The sequence below is a fragment of the Sorex araneus genome, chromosome 5, assembly GCF_027595985.1.
Source record: "Sorex araneus isolate mSorAra2 chromosome 5, mSorAra2.pri, whole genome shotgun sequence".
NCBI classification, from domain to species: Eukaryota; Metazoa; Chordata; class Mammalia; order Eulipotyphla; family Soricidae; genus Sorex; species Sorex araneus.
Window position 1 is genome coordinate 115,716,980 of NC_073306.1, and position 18,726 is coordinate 115,735,705.

At 60.9% G+C, this 18,726-nt stretch overlaps 1 protein-coding gene across 4 annotated transcripts in view; it reads left to right on the forward strand.

The window, feature by feature from the left end:
• The window catches only part of HM13 (histocompatibility minor 13), a 36,233-nt gene extending 23,005 nt beyond the window's left edge, over positions 1–13,228 (forward strand). For 2 of the 4 annotated variants that reach the window (XR_008630170.1, XR_008630169.1), the window contains 6 exons: positions 1,169–1,252; positions 3,646–3,682; positions 5,126–5,228; positions 8,833–8,918; positions 9,987–10,189; positions 10,937–13,228. Coding sequence is in view for 2 of the 4 variants with exons in the window: in XM_004612594.3 (XP_004612651.1) it covers positions 1,169–1,252; positions 3,646–3,682; positions 5,126–5,228; positions 8,833–8,918; positions 9,987–10,133; positions 10,937–11,036 (557 nt within the window). In the remaining 2 variants the exon portion in view is untranslated. The remainder of the gene's footprint in view (positions 1–1,168; positions 1,253–3,645; positions 3,683–5,125; positions 5,229–8,832; positions 8,919–9,986; positions 10,190–10,936) is intronic. The other 2 variants (XM_004612594.3, XM_004612596.3) reach the window with 2 other exon arrangements.
• Positions 13,229–18,726: the final 5,498 nt, after the last annotated feature.

The following is an 18,726-nucleotide window of genomic DNA, read 5'->3' on the forward strand; positions in this document are numbered from 1 at the left end:
GCCCAAGACCCCAGCCTGTAGATCCAGTGCAGCATGCGGGGAACTGTCACCCGGAGCTCCGCTCCTTGCTCGTCTGGGTCTTCCTGTGGCCGCTGTTGCGGGTCTCAGGAAGCCTGGCCCCTGTGACGGTTCCCACACACCCCTCCGAGCACGTGCTTGCGCAGGGTCAGCGAGAGCCTAGATGTCACTCACTCCCCTGCCACAGTCCCAGCAGTAGGCGGAAGGTGGGGGAGTGGGGAGCTCCTGGTCTCTGATCAGAGGGTTCTTTCCCCCCCCACCCCCTGCCAAACCCAGACTGTTGTGGGGGGCTGGGGAAAGCGCAACAGGCTTGGGAGGGAAGCCTGATTCATCTCAGGCCCAGAGACAAAGGCAGCGCCAGGGGCCGGGGGCCGGGGCGGGGAGCACCGGGAGAGCCCAGGCTCCTGGCAGCAGGCAGGTGTGGCTGGTCTCGCTCTGGCTCCCCAGCAGGCCTCAAGGCCACGGCCCCTCCAAAGAGTGTTGCCCCCATGCAACCCCCAGCCACGCACCCACACTCCCCGGGAGGCTGCCCCGGCCGGCCACATTTGGGGTTGGGTTGGTAACGAAGGCAGGGGGCGAACCGCTCCCCGGCTTGCGAGTCGCTGAACCTCCCCGCAGTAGATGGAGTGAAAGCTGTTGTACCCACTTGACAGGTGAGCAGCCTGAGGCACAGAGCCGTTACGTGGCCTGTTCACAGCCACCGCAGGGCCTCTAACCGTCAGGTGGCTCGCTCTCTGCCGGGGCTGCACGGAAACAGCTCCTCCCGAGTGAGACATTTCTCCCCGTCTGTATCTCTGTGTATCCAAACACGTCCACCGGCAGGACTTGCAGGGGAGGGCCTGGAGCGCGGAATGTGCCTGTGTGGCCCCTTTCTCCCGTGGGGGTCCATGATCCGGGAGCCTGTCAGACATCAGTGTCGAGTGGCGCGTGCCCCGGGCGGTGCCCGTTGCGAGGCGGGGCCCGTGCGCCGGGAGCTTCAGCCCGTTAGCAAACTCAGCTGTGGCCCCAGCAGCCCTGGGCTCTTCCCTCTAACTGCAGCCCGGCTGCACGCGCTCGCCTCCCCACCCAGAAACCCTGGTTGTGCTCTGCAGAGTGGGGGCTGGGGCTGGCGGGGGCTCTGGCTGACTCTTGCCCCTGCCCTTCCCTGCAGTGGTGTTTCCCCAGGACCTGCTGGAAAAGGGCCTGGACGCCGACAATTTCGCCATGCTGGGACTTGGAGACATCGTCATTCCAGGTGACCAGGCTGGGCGGGGGCCCAGGGCGTAAGAAGAAGGGGACCCACGCGGAAGGGCAGCGGGAAAGGGTTAGGGCGGGTGACTCCTCTGCAGGCCCCCACGTGGCCAGGGCTCCGGGCGCTGCACCTGCAGGTGTGGGCTTGGTGTCCGGGCAGCGGCCTCCGAACCTGGACTCCTGGGCCCAGGGACTCGGAATCAGGCCTGGAAGCCCCACCCCTGCCCCCACCCTGAGGCCTGCTTACAAGAACATTCAGGAGCGATAGCACAGCGGGTAGGGCGTTTGCATGTGGCTGACCTGGGTTCAATCCCCAGCATCCCATATAGTCCCCTGAGCACTGCCAGAGGTCATTCCTAAGTGCAGAGCCAGGAGTAACCCTGGCATTGCAGGGTGTGACCCCAAAAAAACAAAACCATTCAGAGGGCCAGAGCGATAGTACAGTGGGTGGGGTGTTTGTGTGGCCCAAAAAGCCACTCCCCAAAAAAGAAAAAAAATTCAGGGCCAGAGAGATAGCGCGGGAGTTTAGGTGCTTGCCTTGCCCATGTATGGCTCCAGTTCATTTCCTGGCACCACAGATGATCCCCCAATCACCTCAGCACAGAGCGGGGAGTGAGCCTGGAGCAGCACCTGGTGTGGCCAAAAGGAACAGGAACCTGAGGCCCAGCAAGCCCCTGGCTTCTCTCAGGGCCTCCACGCTCCGACACCCCGCGTGCTTGTCGAGGCAAGCACGGAGCATCCGTCTCCCTCCATCCCTGCAAAATACCTCCGCCTCTCCGCGGGTGTGTAGATGTCAGTTGACTGCACCCGCCCGGAGCCTCTGACAGAGCCCCTGCCCTCTCAGAGACCCGGGGGTCTGGGCTCCGATTGAAGATGCCTCAGAGTTCTGGGCAGAGCCTTGTTCCGGAGCTGGTTGGAGAATCCAGCCACCAGGGGGCGCCCAGCACGGAGAGAGGCCGCTCTGCTGCCCCGCCCACCCGTTCATTCCCTGCCTGCCCTGTGCACCGCTACACCCAGCCCCTTTGCAAGCTTTAGTTTTTGAGACTGATGAGAATTGGCCCTTGTCCTGTCTGGCTCCCAGAGATGAGTCAGAGAGAGGCTGTGTCTCAGGGGCTGCAGCCGCTGGGGCCTGGGCTCGAGGGGGTGGTGTGGAGAGCAGAGGGAAGGCCCTTCCAGGAGGCTCAGCGTAGGGCCAGGAATGAGCCCTGAGCACTGCCAGTCGTGGCCCCCAAACTACAAAACAATGGGGCTGGAGCGATAGCACAGCGGGTAGGGCGTTTGCCTTGCACGCGGCCGACCCGGGTTCGATTCCCAGCATCCCATATGGACCCCCGAGCACCGCCAGGAATGATTCCTGAGTGCATAGCCAGGAGTCAGCCCTGAGCATCACCGGGTGTGACCCCTTCCCCCCCAAAAAAAGTACAAAACAACACCTGCCTCGGGTCCAGAGAGAGAATAGCACAGGTCGGGTGTTTGCCTTCACACGGCCAACCCGGCTTCAGTCCGGCATCCTGTGTGGCCCCCTAGTTCCACCAGGAGAAGTTCCTGGGTGCAGAGCCAGGTGTGACCCCTGAACATCACCAGGTGTGACAAAAAAAGTAGAAGGAAAGAAAAGAAAATTTCTTTTAAAAAAATAAAAAAGGAAGAAAACCTGCCTCCAGGGTGCCCCCACCGAGACCCTTCCCACGGGTGGCCCCTCCATCCTGGCCAGGGGCCTGGCTCGCAGCGCCCCGTGCAGCCACCGTCAGCTGCTGCTGCTCAGGACTGCAGCCTTCCCGGCCTCTCCCTTCAGACGACTGCACATGGCCCCCCCGCAAAGAGCCCCTCCTCCTTCGCTGCCCACATCTCCCCCCCTCGGGGCCCCCTGAGAGCTGATGACACAGGAAGCTCCCCCTCCCACCTGTGCACTTCCAGTGCTGGTGTCTCCACGGTCAGCGGCCGTGCCCTCGCCCCGCGCCGGGCTCCTGAACAGCAGCAGCATCTGCGTGGGGGGCCTGAGGGTGGACAGGCCAGTGACACGCAGCCCGGTGCTGCCACCGCCATGCTGGCAAGACCACGGCGCCAAAGCTGCTTCCCAGTGGGCCGAGGCTGGACAGATGGGGTAGCGGCCACCCCTGTGGCCCACGGCACTGGTTCCACAACTGGGCAAGCTATGTTTTGGGAGTGTCGGGGGAGGCTAGGCCACGCCTGACGGTGCTGACGGCTTATTCCGACCCCTGGGATCACCTTCAGTTGGCCTGAAGACCGGATACAGTAGTAAGGATTGAACCCGGTCGGCACATCATGTCTCCCCCCTGCACAGCCCAGGGGCCTGGTGGCCGGCTGCTTCCTGTCTCGCCCCTTCCGGGCTCCGCGGGAAGTCTCTGCACCCCTCTTACGCACGCTCTCCCCCCGCAGGAATTTTCATCGCCTTGCTGCTGCGTTTTGACATCAGGTAAGTAAGCTGAAAACTCTGCCCCTCGGGGGGCCCCCCCACCAGCATACACACAGAGAAACATGCCCCTCCCGGCCCCCAGCCCTGTAGTGTCCCGACTCAGGCCCTGTCTGTGTCTCGCCCCATTGTAGGAAGTGAGCACTGGGGAGAGGAGAGCAGGCCAGCTCAGTTCTGCAGCTGAAACGGGGAAGGTGGGGCCAGAGGGTAGTGGAGCGGGTGGGCTCTTCCCGAGATGCAGCCGGCCCAGGCTCGGACCCTGGCTCCCCACGTGGTGCCCTGAGCACCACCAGGAATGATTCCCGAGTGCAGAGCCAGGAGTAAGCCCTGAGCATTGCTGGGTATGTACCCTCCTCCCCCCAAAAATAAATAAAAACAAAAAATAGGGAAAGGTGTGCGTGGAGGGCGTGAGTGGGTGCTTGGTCTTGAGGGGATTAAGAGCTTTGCTCTGTCTCCATGTGTCCCCATCGAGGCAGAACCAGCAGTAGTGTGGCCAGGGGCCAGGAGAGGTGTGAGACCGAACCCCCGTGTGCATGGCACCTCGGCTCTGCCCACTCACATCCCCCACCATTATTAACAGTCACTCCCAGGACGCTCACACGCACACACACACACACACACACACACACACACACACACCCCGGCACTCTCCTCCACCTGTGCCCATGCAGAGACCCCACGTCTTGCAGGTGAGGCAGGTTTCGCCGCCAGCACACGGCAAGGCACGGACTTGGCGGCTAGGCTAGACCAGCTGGGCAGAGCCGCTTCCAGGATCCCTGCCGCACTCCCAGAGGCTTCCCCCAGGGGGCGCTGTTGGGGTGCTTGCAGCTGCCGCACCAGGCACAGAGGAGGGGTGGCGAGTTAGTTCCCTGGGCCACTCAGAGAAGGTTGGGCCCGGGTGGGCTTGTGGAGCTCTCTCAGCAGAGGACAGAGGGGTGAGGGCAGGGCTGAGCAGGGCCCCCGCCCCGTGCAGACACAGTTCCCGCATCTCAGAGCCTGAGCTGCCAGTGTGTCGTAGCCACCTGAGGTTTTCAGAATGCAGATTTCCTGGCGCTTGCCCGGGACCTGTTAGAGCAGAATCCCTGGGGAGTGGACCAAGAATTTTTTTTTTTTTTCCTCCCACGAGTTCTGGGTGATTCATGCACTGCCTAAAAATACAGCCACTCTCTTGGGCCTTGGGTGCTGGGTGTTGTTTTGTTTAAGCTGTTTGACATGCACAGCCCTGGGGAGACAGCTTGTGGTTTTCCCATTTTGCCCCCGAGTGAACAGACGGTGGGGGGTGGCGTGAAAGCGGGGTGACAGGTTCCAGGTTCAAAGACAGTTGGGGGCCACACTAGGATGCCCCCGCCTACTTCCAGGCTCCTGGGGTCCCCGCCGCACTCCGGGTCGCTGCTTCTCCAGTACTGACCTGCCTCCCCTCTCCCCCGCCCCCCACCTTCCTGGAAGCCTGAAGAAGAACACCCACACCTACTTCTACACCAGCTTTGCCGCCTACATCTTTGGCCTGGGCCTCACCATCTTCATCATGCACATCTTCAAGCATGCCCAGGTGAGCACGGCGGGACTCAGTGGGTCCCCGGGGCGGGCTGCAGGGCGAGGTCACTGCAGGTGGCCAGCAGTGCAGAGCCGGGCGGTACCCAGGGGCGTCCATAAGCACGGCCGTGATCCTCTTGGACTTTCCTCCATGTCACAAGGCAGCCGCCACTGCGGGCAGCAGACGCGTGTGGGTGGGATGGGGACATTAGCTGCGCCTGGCGCCTTGTCAGGAGTGCGGGGCCTTTTCCAGGATCCTCAGCAAGTTTTTGCCCACATCTCACGGGCCTGTTAGCGTCCCCTGGCCCCAGAGGCAGCAGATGTGGGGAGGCCAGTGGAAAAGGGGGCGGGGTGGGTGTTGGGTGTTTCAGCCCAGTGCCCACCCGCCTTGCCGTCACTTGCCCTCCACCACACTGAGTGCTGGCCTGCCCCTGAGAGACGGCAGCTGGGCAGGAGCCGCCCGTGTGGCCGGAGGGGTCACTGGCCGGGGTAGGGCAGAGCTGGCCCAGGGAGCACGGGCTGGCTTCACTTGCAGGAGCCCCCAGTTCCAATCTCAGTCCCACCACAAAAAGGAAGAGGCCTTCCCAGGTGCCAGGCTGCGCTCAGTCCTTCGGAAGGGGCCCGCAGAGGTGGGAGATGAGCTCAGGTGTCTCCCATGGGCGCGTGGTGGGACCAGGGCTCCGCCCTCGCCCACACTCTGGGCCTGCTGGCTCCTGGCGTGAGGCCAGACTCCCCTGCTCGCTGGGCTAACGTCCCTCATAGATTCACAAAAACCAGGGCTGGGGAGATAAGCGTTTGCCTCCACGCAGACGCTTCCACGAATCCGGGTTCAGGTAAGCCCCGGCACTGTGCGTTTTCCTGAGCACTGCTTGGGTGTGACCCCGGAATCAAAAGAACAAGAAAGAGGGGCCGCTGTGGACGTGCAGTGAGTGTCCAGGCCCTGGCAGTGCTCCCCTCAGCCCTTTCTCCCCAGGGCCCCTTTGAGTTAATCACCAGGCTGCTCGCTCTCTGCAGGCCCTCAGCTAAGTGCTCTGCTCACTAACGCATTCAGTCCTTACGGTAGTTCTAGGTCACAGTGTCTGCACAGTGGGCATCAGGTCATGGAGGGAGAGGAGTTGGGGGCCACACCCGGTAGTGCTTGGGAGCTTCTCCCATCTTGGGGTTTGCTCCTCGTGGTGCTCAGGGGGCCCACGGCGTCAGGGATCAAATCAGGGGCTCCTGCACGCAAAGGATGCTCCCCAGCACTCTTGAGTCCCCGCCTGACCCTGGTATTCTCTGTAGAAGAACAAGTGGGGCAGAGCAAAAGCCAGTGGGAACCACCTCCCCTTCATTTCTGCTCCAAAGAGTCACGGGGATCTTGCGCACTGAGCGTGATCTGCGTTTGGCAAGGAGGCCAGCCAGACTCGGCTCAGCCCTTTGCGGTCGCCCAGGCCGGGAGCCATTCCCCAGGAGGCCACCAGGTGGCAGGCTTGCACTGGTCCCTGGCTACACTGCAGGAGGCCAAGGAGAGGGCGGGTTCCTGCTGGGGAGAGGACAGGAGACCTCCAGGGGGTCTGACTGCAGTCCAGGGGCCCCTCGCCTCTGCTCCCAGCCCGTGCGCTCCCCTGCGGCTCCCCCCACCCTCTTCCATGTGGCCAGCTGCTGGAATTGTCTTGCCATCTCCTTCTCCGTTGGCCGCAGGCGATGGTTTCCTGATGGGGTCACCTGGTCTGTGAGCCTGGCCGGAAGCCCCACCCACAGTGCAAGCTCGGGAGAACCCTGGGCCTGGGGCGCAGAGGGAAGTGCTGTAGCCAAGGCCACACCACAAAGCCCAGGCAGATGGGGCATGGGGGCGGCCCAGCTCCCCAACCCCCGCTGGGCCTCCCACCCACTCCTTCTCATTTTCTCTGGAGGCCTCAACTCGTCCTTTGAGAGCAGAGAACTCTCAGCCGCCTCCCGCCCGGGGGGGGGTAGCCCGTGTCCCCGCCGGAGAAGCGCTCCCTGTTCTCTCGGGAGTCCCCTCACCACCCGTAAAGCCCCCCGCCCCCTCAGCAAAACTGTTTTGCTCCAGAGAGATAAATGAGCGGGCAGGGCATTTGCCTCGCAGGGCCCTGAGCACTTTGCCTCGCAGGGGCCCTGAGCACCTCCCGGGCATCACAGAGCACCACCGGGTGTGGCCCTCAGAAACAGAACAAACAAAGCAGAAGCTGTTTCCGCTCCCAAGGCAGAGGACAGGTGGACTCCCAGAGGAGCTCCAGGGTGGCTGCGAGGTGGGCTTGAGGGGGCCTGACCTCTCCCTCCCCCCTCCCTGGAAAGCCCTCTCTTTTGCCAGCATAGCCGCAGCGAAGAGAATATGCTGGACTTAGCGATCAAGGAGCCTGCGCGCACATCCTGCCCGGCTGTGTGATTAGGGCAGAGCCTTTTCCCTCCTGTCCTCAGCCTCTTCATCTATGAAATGGGTATGAGGAGATCGACTTTTCGGAAATATCGCTTAGTACGTTTGTGTTTGTTCCATTTTCTACTTCATTGATTTCTGCTTCGGCCTTCATTTCTTTTTCCTCGGGGGTTTTGGTTTTGTTTTTTGTTGGTTTTTGTTTTGTTTTGGTTTTGGTTTTTTTTGGAAGGGGGGGTTGTTTTGTTTTACCTTTCCCTAGCTTTACCCGACTTGGGAGCTTAGACCGCCTGCTTTGCTCATTTCTAGTAGATGCACTTGAGGTTGTAAGTTTTGCTGAGTCCTGCTTTTGGCTGCCTCTGCCAGGTTTGGTGTGGGCCTGTGTCACTGTGAGCGACATCAGTCTTGTCCCAGAACCTAACTCCTAGCCGGGCCCTGCAGCCGTGGGGGGCGGCGGGGAGGCGTGGCTGTCCGATCTGAGCCCCAGCTCCGCTACTTTCCCACGCTCTGGGGCCTCGGGCAGCTCATTCCCCCGCCTCCGCCAGCTCCTCTAGGAAACGTGGGTCCTGACACGCAGGGCCGGCAGGGATGCTCATGGCGTCCAGCCCCGGCCAGGCACAGTGTCCTCTCCCAGGCGGCCGTCCTGAGCCCCCGCGTTGAAGCCATTTGCTCAGAATTGGCCGGGCCGGCTTCTGCGTGCCAGGCCCCGGGAGCGGGATGGCGAGTGGACGGGCCTGCCTGCAGCTCACAGCCAGGCCAGCACCCCAGACTCTGCAGGGCGGGGGCCTGCCGCCAGTGACCAGGAGACGGGCGGGCGGGTCCGGGCAGGTTACAGGAGGACGCAAGGGTCACTTCTGGGGGCTTCAGACCTCAGGGATCACTGAGCGCCTGCGGGGCTGCACCTGGGCCGGGTGCTTGAGGAGAGTCGCTCTGAGTCGGCACGGCTGAGGGCCGGGACACCGTGACATCCTCCTCCTCGGAGGCCTGTGGTGTTCCCCCGGCCCCGCTGACGTCTCTGACACACAGGCTCAGCCTGGCCCCCTGGGCGAGTCCTGGCAGAGCCATGTCCCTCTTAGTCCCCACCGAAGGACTGAGGCTCTCTGGGAATAGGCTGCACCCAGGCAGGGGTGCTGGGCAGATTGGGGGCTCCCTGTGTTCCTGAGAGGGCGGAGCCGCCACGCCCAGCAAAGGGCCCAGGTGAGTGCCCCGCCCGCCCCCTCACTTGCCCCGTCCTTCCGTCCTTCCGCAGCCAGCTCTGCTCTACCTGGTCCCCGCCTGCATCGGCTTTCCCGTCCTGGTGGCACTGGCCAAGGGGGAAGTGACAGAGATGTTCAGGTAAGGCCGGGCGGGGCCTTCCTATCCCCTGCAGTGTCTGTTGCCGCTTGGGGCACCTGGCTTAGGGCAGCAGCCGGAACTGTCTCTGGGCTCACTGCCCCGTCCCCACCCTCCTCTGCTGCCCGGTGACGTCAGGACCCCCCCCCCCCGCCCCCGTGCACGCGCGCCTCGGTCCTCCCATCTGAGTAAGAGGAGAAGGGCCCTGGCTGGCAGAAAGCCCCCACACGGCAGGTCCCGCACAGCTGCACACGCTCCTTCCTGCAGCCACACGCACACCTGCCACGCCCTGTGCACAGCCTCGCCCCTGCCCCCGAGTTCGTGACGCCGACAGGTGTCTGCTCCCCGACACCCCCAGACCCGCCTGCCAGGGACCCAGAAATAGCTGGAAGCTGCCCACTTGGGGGCCCGCAACCCCGCTCCACCTGCCTGGCCCCGGTCGTCCCTCCGAGCGCCTGCGGGGGCCTTCGGTGCACCTGGCTGCCTGCAGGGAACCCGTGACTCACCCTCCCCCGCACCTGCCTCTGCCCTGCCCTGAGCCCGGGCTCTCCGCCCGCCCGCCTGCAGCCCCACACACTCAGAGGCACGGCTGGGGGTGAGCCTGGGGCCAGGGGGGCCTCCCCCCTCCCAGCTTCGGCCCCCGATTACCAGCTCGGCTTTGAGTGTCTTCTGCCGACCAGTGCCCCCCACCGCCCTGTGCAGGCCTGAGGAGCTGGGGGCACAGTGAGCGCAGGCAGGCCCCTCTTTTCCCTGCCCACCACTTCTCCTTTCCTGCTGTCTCCTTCAGTCCTCCCTTCCCTGTGGGCCCACCTGCCCAAGGGCAGCCCAGCCCTGTCACTGGCCCCCCTCAAGGCGCCTGCACCCCCCCATGAACAAGCCCGGGTGGCGCAGGCCCTCTGTGCTAGCACGCGCCTGTTGGCGTGGGCCTCTGGGGTTCACGCGCCCCGCCTCCTGCACAGCTGCATGGGGTCCCCGGGGGTGGTGTCCCTCAGCCCTGACGCCCGCAGGCTCGGCCCTCCCCAGTCTCTCCTCTCCGTCTCTTTGTTCTCTCTCTGTCTGTCTCTCACACAGCTACGAGTCCTCGGCGGAAATCCTGCCTCACACCCCGAGGCTCACCCACTTCCCCACGGTCTCGGGCTCCCCTGCCAGCCTGGCCGACTCCATGCAGCAGAAGCTGGCCGGCCCGCACCGCCGGCGCCCGCACAGCCCCAGCGCCATGTAGTGCCCAGCGGGTGTCCGCCTGCCCACTTCCCCCCACTGCCCCGAGGCCCAAGGTAGGGCAGACCCCACCCAACTCCAGGGCACGGGCCAGGGAGCATTGCCTGGGGCGGGTGGCACGACCCTCTCTCCACACGCCACCGCCAGGTGTCCATGGCCGGGCCTGGGGGCCATGGCCTGGGGTGTCCCCGGGAACGTGGGGCTCCCGAGAGAGGGTGCAGGCTGTGGGGCTGCTACTGCTCCTCACTGTGCGTATATACATGACCTTGGGCAAGTTACTTTCCTCTCCCCGAGTTCTCTTTCTTCATCCCTAAGTGGGCACATTCCTGCCTCGAGGGGTGGGGGGGGAGCTGGTGAGGAAATGTGCTGTTGGCCTTGGCTTGAACTCAGTTGCTCAATGAGTGAAGTCCATAGTAAGAGGTAAGCCAGGGTGTCCGCCTGCAAGCGTGGCGCCTTGCCACCTGCCGGGAGAACTGCCCCAGCCCCCGCCTGCACCCCGGGAGGCGGCCCGTCTCCCGGCCTTTCTCCTGCCACCCCTGCCACTGCTCTCTGGTGGAATGTTCAGGAAGCCTAGCACCGGTCTGCAGCAGCCTGAGCCTGACCTCTCCTCCCCTCGCCGCTGCCCTTGCTGTCTCGTGGCTACTGTGGGCACAGATACCTCCTGTCAGAGGCAGGCGGTGGCCGCAGGGCAGGCGTTCCCATGTGCCGAGGGGCTTCCTGGGAGGGTCAGCCCACCAGCCGGTCACACAGGAGTCTCCCCGTCCTCTAAGCCTGATGTTCTGCTTGTCTTGCTTTCCGGTCAGCTACGAGGAGTCCAATCCTAAGGATACAGCAGCAGTGACAGAATCCAAGGAGGGCACCGAGGCGTCGGGGTCGCAGGGGCTGGAGAAGAAGGAGAAGTGACACGGCAGCGCCCAGACCTGCAGCCAGAGCGGCCAGCGGGACCTCGCACGCACGTGCAGCCTGCCGGCACGGGAGCCAGCTGACCGACAGACCCACCAACTGACCAACCAACCAACGACCGACCGACTGACTGTGGGGCTGGCCCGCCCCTGCCTCTCTCCACCCCCCACAGGCAAAGGAAGCCCCCTACGGTCCCCATCCCCCAGGTGCCAGGTGGGGAAAGTGGGTGTGCTTTGTAGGGTTTTGTATTGCGAACTGACTTTGCCTCCCATTAAAAAAACTCATTCCATTGCCCCCACGGGCCGCTGTACTGGCCGAACTCGCCGCCCCCGCATCTTGTGTTGGATTTACTGGGTCTTCCCTTCCGCAAAAAACCTTCTCAGTGTGCTCAGTCCTGGGCACTCTGGACTCACTGTCTGGGGTGAGGCCATGACCTCTGCTCCCTTCTGTGCCCCGAGGTCTTGGCCCTGCATGGACCAGTCAGTCAGCTGAGCACCCCAAGGACACTCTCTGGCCAGCAGAACGGGCTCTGGGCCCTTCACCCCAGCACCAGCCACTCCCACCAGCGGGGCAAACGAGTGTGGTGGACCCGTGCCAGGCGCAGCGGCCCTGGCCCCACGGGACAGGCATCCGGAAAGCCAGAGGCAGACAGAGCCTTGCAGCCCCCGAGAAGTTTCAATTAATTCCCGGGCCGGCGGGAGCAGCTTCTGTGGTCTCAGTGGCTTCAGCAGGAGCATGCTGGACTCGAGACTGCCTGGACACCAAAGCCCATCACTTCTGTTCTGCGTTTTGCCAGGGACCTTCCAAAGTGACTCCTGCACGGTCCAGAGGAGCCTGATGTAGGCGTGTCCCCATCCCCACAGGGAGGCCGGGCCACGAGCCCCAGAAAGGCCTGAGGGTCTGGGGAAGGCAGCATCAGGCTTTCTCCAGGACGGACAGCAGCCCTGGCCAGCGGGAGAACCCCCAGAGGACCAGGCAAGGAGAGGACGGGCACGGCCCTTCCCCACCTGCCTGGCACAGGATCATGGGGTTGAGAAACAGGTGAGAGGGCACGGCCTCAGGTTCAAGTCTCCAAACCCCAGCCCGCCCCTTCCCAAGACCCAGGCTGGAGGCCGAAAGCTCCCCAGAGTTTGGATTGGCTAAAGGACAAGTAAGCTCAGAGAATCAAGTGTCACTGTCATCTCTCTAGGCATGGAGTCCAGGCCCGCCGCCTCAGACCATAGGTGCTATTCTCAGTCCGGGTGTGCGGACGTGAGCAGAGGGGAGCCTGCTGGCCACCGCAGACCAGGGCGGCGCAGCCCCTCTCCAGACCCCGGGGCTGCGGCTGCTGGCCCGTGCGCACAGGAACCCTTCGCTGGGCCTTCCTGGGATGCTACGAGGCAAGGAAGAGGGGGCCGCTGCACCTCGGGGCTCTCGGCCTCACCGGCTCCACCGCCTCCAGAGGGGAGGCCATGTGGTCCTCGAACAAGGCCCCTCTGAGGGCGGCAGATGGGGCAGACAGCCCAGGCACACAGCGCGGTTGGCTCCTCGGCCCGGGGCCTACAAAGACCTCATTGAGTCACCGCCGGCCCCCAGCGGAGCCTGAGGTGGCAGTGGCGCCGGGCGCCTGCCACCTAATGACCATCCTGGCGGGGCCAGATGTTCCACAGACCTCGGCAACGGCCGTCCAGGGCCCGCCCGGCCAGCCAGCACCACAGCGGCCACTCTAATTCCAATTAACCAGCTTCAGCTGAGCAAACAGCGGGCAGCCGTGGCCCGCCCGGGCGGTAGGCCCGGCCCGCAGAGCCTCCGAGTCTAGACTCCAGATGTGAACCGCCACCACCAGAGTCCCATGGAAAAATGGCACCAGGCCGGGCACTGATCGGGCTTGCGCACTGGGGAGGCGGGAGTGGGCGGCTGGGCAGGGCTCTGGGTGGGCCTGGCGCCAGTCTCACCCGGGAGAGTGGGGGTGGATTCCTGGGCAGCAGCCGCCAAGCCCCCGTGTTCTGCCCCTGATCTGTTTGGGGTTCCTCCAGGCCTCTGCAGGCTCCGGGGTTATAGTAGGTGGGAGGGAGCCCCTGGGGGCAAGACCAATCTGGGCAGAGAGCCCCAAAACATACTTATTTCATTTGTATTTAACATATGTCTAGCATTATGCTATGTATTTCAGAAACATTTAATAGTTGTAACAGCCCTGTGAGGCAGAAAACCTCCGTTGGTTTTTTTGTTGTTGTTTTTTCGTCTTGGTTTTATTTTACTCATTTTTTCACTTACAAAGGAAACAAGTAGAGACTTTAATCGCACAGGGAGGATTTGTACCCGGATTCTGGGGTCCCTTTCCTGGAGGGGGCTGGCGGCGGGGAGAGAGTCGCATCTGCTGGAGCAGGGCCGGCTCTGTCCTGCCTCAGCGCACCTGGCCAAGACCCTCCCCTCCCAGGACCACCGCTCCTGCAATGGGGGGGGGGGGGAAGAAGCCCTGCAGTGCCCCTGGGGGGTCAAGCATAACCCCCACGTGCCCCATGCCCCGGCTGACTCTGCTCAGGGCACGTCTGCGGGCTGAGGACTGGATGCTGTCCTGTGGGTCACATGCAGGACCCGATGCAGGACTGGGGTGTCCAGCTCCCACGGGCGGGGGCGGGGGGTGGTGGGATGCAGGGATCCGAGCTCGGTCGTTCTTAATCAAACAGAAGAAAGGAGACATCCACCACCCGGCCCTGCCCCCCCGCACACACACCTTCCGGAAAGTGGGCACGGCTGGCCGGGGTCTCCCAAGGAGTGGGCACCGGATAGGGCCCGGCTGCCCCCTGCGTGCGCACTCCTCTCCCGCCGCGAGGCCGGGAAGGCTGCATCCTGCCCCGGGCGCGTCAGGAAGGGCCGAGCGGGAAGGAAAGCGCCGCCCCCGCCCCCGCCGCGGCCACACCTGGGCTCTCCAAGCGGGCAGGGCTCCCCCGCAACCCCGCCCGGCCGGCGCCTGGCTCCAGTGAGTCTGGGCCGCCTCCCCGCGCCGCCCCGTGGGGGCCGCCAGATGGGCCGGCCGCCCGCCCAGCCGCGCAGGCAGGAAACGGCCGCCGCTGCCAGGAAGGCGGCGGGGGCGGGGGCGGGGCGTAGTCTGGGAGCCCCGCCCCCGTGGGCGGGGACGGGCCGGAAACCCCGCCCGATGCCTTGGAGCCCCGCCCCCGTGGGCGGGTCCAGGCGGCTGCCGCAGGGCCTCAAGCCAACACTAGTTCTGAGCCTTACTAGGATCCCTGCCCTCCTAGGGTCCTTTGCTGGAGCAGGTCACTCGCTTTCCCTGCTCTCATTTCCACACCCAGTGAGACGGGGACGCGCATTTCAGCTCGTGGGCCGTGGACCGCAGGGCAGTTTCTGGCCTTCTACCTTGGTTTTCCTCTTTTTTTTTTTTTGGTAGGGGCAAGGGTGGGGGTCACAGCCAGTGATGCACAGGGCTTCCTCCTGACTCTGAGCTCAGGAATCACTCCTGGCAGGATTCGGAGACCCTATGAAGTACCAGGGATTGAAGCTGGGTCGGTCACATGCAAGGCAAGGGCCTCACCAGCTTGTCTATCTCTCCAGGACCTACTATCTTGGTTTTCCTACCCAGAAGATGGGACGATAGTGATGGGCAGCCGTCTGCTGAACTCTGGGCCTGCCACTTCCTCTCCTCCTTTGAAGGTCCAGCCAGAAAGATAAGGGCACTCACTGGGGCAGCTGAACTGGCCAGTCTGGGACCTTCATTAGAGCCCAGGCTCCCACTAAATCACAATCACCGCTTCCCAGGGAGCTTCATGAGTCTCCGAAAGGGGGGCTCCAAAAGCCTCCATAAATGATACTATTCCTCCTGTTCCTACCAGCCTGGTGTGGCCCTCCAAACTATACATACAGAAGAGTCTAGAAGAAGTATAAAAAATTCCTATTGGGGTAAAGTTGAAGCCAACAACAGGAATTAGGTGACCTGGAAAGAAATCTGCTGTAAATGTGATCTTTGTAATCTTTTGTATTTCTAATATTTCTGCAGGTGGCCACATTTTCCAAAGACAAGTGCAAATAACAAATTTAGCCTTAAGGAAAAAGAAATATTCACGATGAACTCCATCTGGCCAAGGAAGCATCTTATACCTGTCTAGGCTCACAACCCACCTGCAAATGACAAAGATGAGATCTGAATGCAAATCTGTTGAACTCCCATATGGTACGCCAAGCACCCACCACCAGGAGGAATTCCTGAGTGCAGAGCCAGGAGGAACCCCTAAGCATTACCGGGTGTGTGTGGCCCAAAACCAACCAAACAAAAATATCCTAAGCGATGGGCCTGAGCATTGGAATAGCAGGTAGGGCACGAACAAACAAAATAGCCTAAAAGAGTCGAGGGCAAAGCCTGGAGACATGCTTGACCCCAGCACTTCCAAAAGTGACTCCAACACCAAGTCAGTTGGGAAGAGCCCTCAACACCAAAACTGAGAGGGAAAAATCAAGCGAAAATGTGGCAAGGCCCTTCAAGTTCCTGGGTCTAGTCAAGTATCAGAAGTTTCAACTTCTGGCAACTTTTAGCTAAGGCAGAGGGGCTGGAGAGATAGTACAGCGGGTAGTGGATTTACCTTGCATACAGCCAACCTGGGTTCAATCGCCAGCATCCCATATGATCCCCTAAGCACCGTCAGGACTGATCAGTCAGGAGTACCCCCTGAGCATCGCTAGGTATGGCCCAAAGACAAAAAATCAAAAGTCCCAGATGAAGGGCTGGGGTCCTCTTTGCAGGTGCTTGGGCACATGCCTAATGCCCCCACACAGGGCAATGCAGCCTGTGCAATACACACCCAGGTGCACACCCAGAAACCTGCACCAGTCACGAGCACACCCCTCACTGTAGGCCCCAGGATGGCCCAGTCTGGACTAGGCAGTGTAGTCTTTCAGGAAGAATTCCAATAGCAGGGCTGGACCAATGGGACAGTGAGTAGGGTGTTTGCCTTGCACGGGCCGACCTGGGTTCAAGTCCTGGCATCCCATATGGTCCACCCCAAGCACCGACAGGAGTGATTCCTGAGTGCAGAGCCAGAAGCCACCCCTGAGCATCACCAGGGTGACCCAAAAAGAAAAAAACTAAAACTAAAAAGCCACAGCAACAGCTGCAGTTCACACCCTAGGTACACCTGTTGCTGCCCGGCCCACCTGTTGAGTCTCCACTGTCCAGAGGAGATAATTTGGAGAAAGGCCCTGACATTAGCAATCGGGAACCTTCCCAAACTCTGGGCCACAAGAAGCTACTACCCCCTTGTCATGTGCCATTAAAAATCTTTTTTTTTTTTTAAATTCTCTAGGACTAGAGAGAGTACAAGGGATAAGACACTTGCCTTGCACACAGCCAACCCAGCACCACATACAGTTCCCCAAGCACTGCCAGGAGTGATCCCTGACCACAGCTAGGTCTGTCACAGTCACTGTCACTGTCATTCCATTGCTCATCAATTTGCTCAAATGGCACCAGTAACGTTTCATGGTGAGACATTGTTACTGTTTTTGGCATATTGAATACATCACGGGTAGCTTGCCAGGCTCTGCTGTGCGGGTGTGATACTCTCGGTAGCTTGCCAGGCTATCCGAGAGGGGCGGAGGAATTGAACACGGGTCAGCTTTGTGCAAGGCGAACGCCCTACCACAGGGCTATCACTCTAGCTAGGTGTATGACTCCCAAAAAACAGCAACTATAAACAAAAACAAAAACTTGTGTTATCCAGAAGCCATGCCTTATAGAAAATTAGAATATGGGGCCAGAGTGATACCGCAGGATGTAGGGTGCTTACCGAGGTTCGATCCCTGGCATCCTATCTGGTCCCGAAGCACTCCAGCAGTGGTTCCTGAATGCATAACCAGGAGTAAACCCTGAGCACTGCTGAGTGTGGCTCAAACCACCACCCCACCCCACCACCCTGGAAATAAAAATAAATAAAATTAGAACATGGGGTGGGGGTAATTGCTCAGAAGGCTGAAATGCATGTTTTGTATGTGGGACCTCTGGCATTGATCCCTAGCACCTCTTGGTCCTGAGTACTGTGCCAGGAGTAGCCGCTGAGCATGGTCAGGTATGACCCCCCCCCACTCACCAAAAATAATGGAAAATTAGAATGTGTGAAGTTATGAAGTAAAACAGCATATTCCTAGGGCTGGAGCAATAGTACCGTGGGTAGGGCATTTGCCTTGCACGCAGCTGACCCGGGTTTGATTCCCAGCATCCTGTATGGTCCCCTGAGCACCACCAGGAGTAATTCCTGAGTGTAAAGCCAGGAGTAATCCATGTGCATTGCCGGGTGTGACCCAAAATGCAAAAAAAAACCCAGCATATTCTGCCAGCCATAGATTACTGCTATTAATACCTTCACATAGATTAAGATATCTTTCTCTCTTTTCTTTTTGGGCCACACCTGGCAATACTCAGGAGTTCCTTACACTCAGGAATCACTCCTGGAGGTGCTCATATGGGATGTCAGGGATGGAAGCCGGATCATCCGTGTGTAAGGAAAGAACCTTACTTGATGTAAATCTGGTCCCAAGATTTCAGTTATTTTCAGGCCTATTTTGTATTTTAAACTCAGAGCCTGTCTGCAGTCCATCCTCCTTTGACTTCTATTTTGTTTCCACTTTTAGTAACCTTTCTTTTGCCTTTTGGCCAATTGTCATCTCACCCAATACCTGGCAGCATCTGCCTTCTCAGTCCTTTTCAGGTAAGACAGAGAATCCATCTGCATCTGAAAGTGAGACCAGGTGGTGGATGAGAGCCCCTGAGGTTTGCTTACAGGCCTTTCCTCCCCACCACGCTAAAGCTCCTCAGTGCCCTGGGGTGGCCCTGCCCTGTGCCCTGGGACCCGCTCTGGGAGAGAAAGAAGAGAAGACTTCACCTCTGGGGTTCTGCTCAGGTACTCCCTGTGCCTGGTGCCCTCACTGCTGGGAGCTAATGTCCACCCCCTCAGGTAAAGGGCTCAGCTGGGGTGGCAGAGTGGAAGAGGCACAGGACACATGCATGTCACAGGAGGTGGGGCCAGAGAAACCCAGAGGCAAGGTGTGAAGTGAGGGGTGGGGGTGGGGCGCCCTGGACCCTTCTCTTGGACCCAGGTCCTTTTTGCTCAACAGACCCCGCGCGCGCGCGCGCGCGCGCGCGCGCGCGTGTGTGTGTGTGTGTGTGTGTGTGTGTGTGTGTGTGTGAGAGAGAGAGAGAGAGAGAGAGAGAGAGAGAATGTTCTCCTGTGAGTGTCCAAGTGTGCGGGCGTGGGAAATGTCCGTGGACAGCGTCATAGATGTACTTCTACCCACTTGTGTTTGTGAAGGCATGATCTGGTCTACAGTGATGGCTTGGTGTGGCTGAGAGCAAATGCCCACTTGGGTGTGTGTGACAGGCCACTGGGAGTGTTAGCGATAGTGAAAGGATCGTTGACGGCCTTGGTGGTGATGGGATTGAACCCAGGACTCACACCATGAGGTATTCAAGGCAATCATTTCACAAGTTTCTAACTAGGCGCTATTTGATGTTCTGTGTGTGTGTGTGTGTGTGTGTGTGTGTGTGTGTGTGTGTTCTGGATCTTGTCTTGTGTTTCATGCTCCCCTCTGCCGGTGTCACTTCCCAGTCTTGGTGTCTGCAGGAGCCTCTGTATCCTCTCCTCTGACCTCAGAGAAAGAGCATGGACTCTGGGTTAGAAACGAGGATTTGAGGGGCCAGAGAGATAGT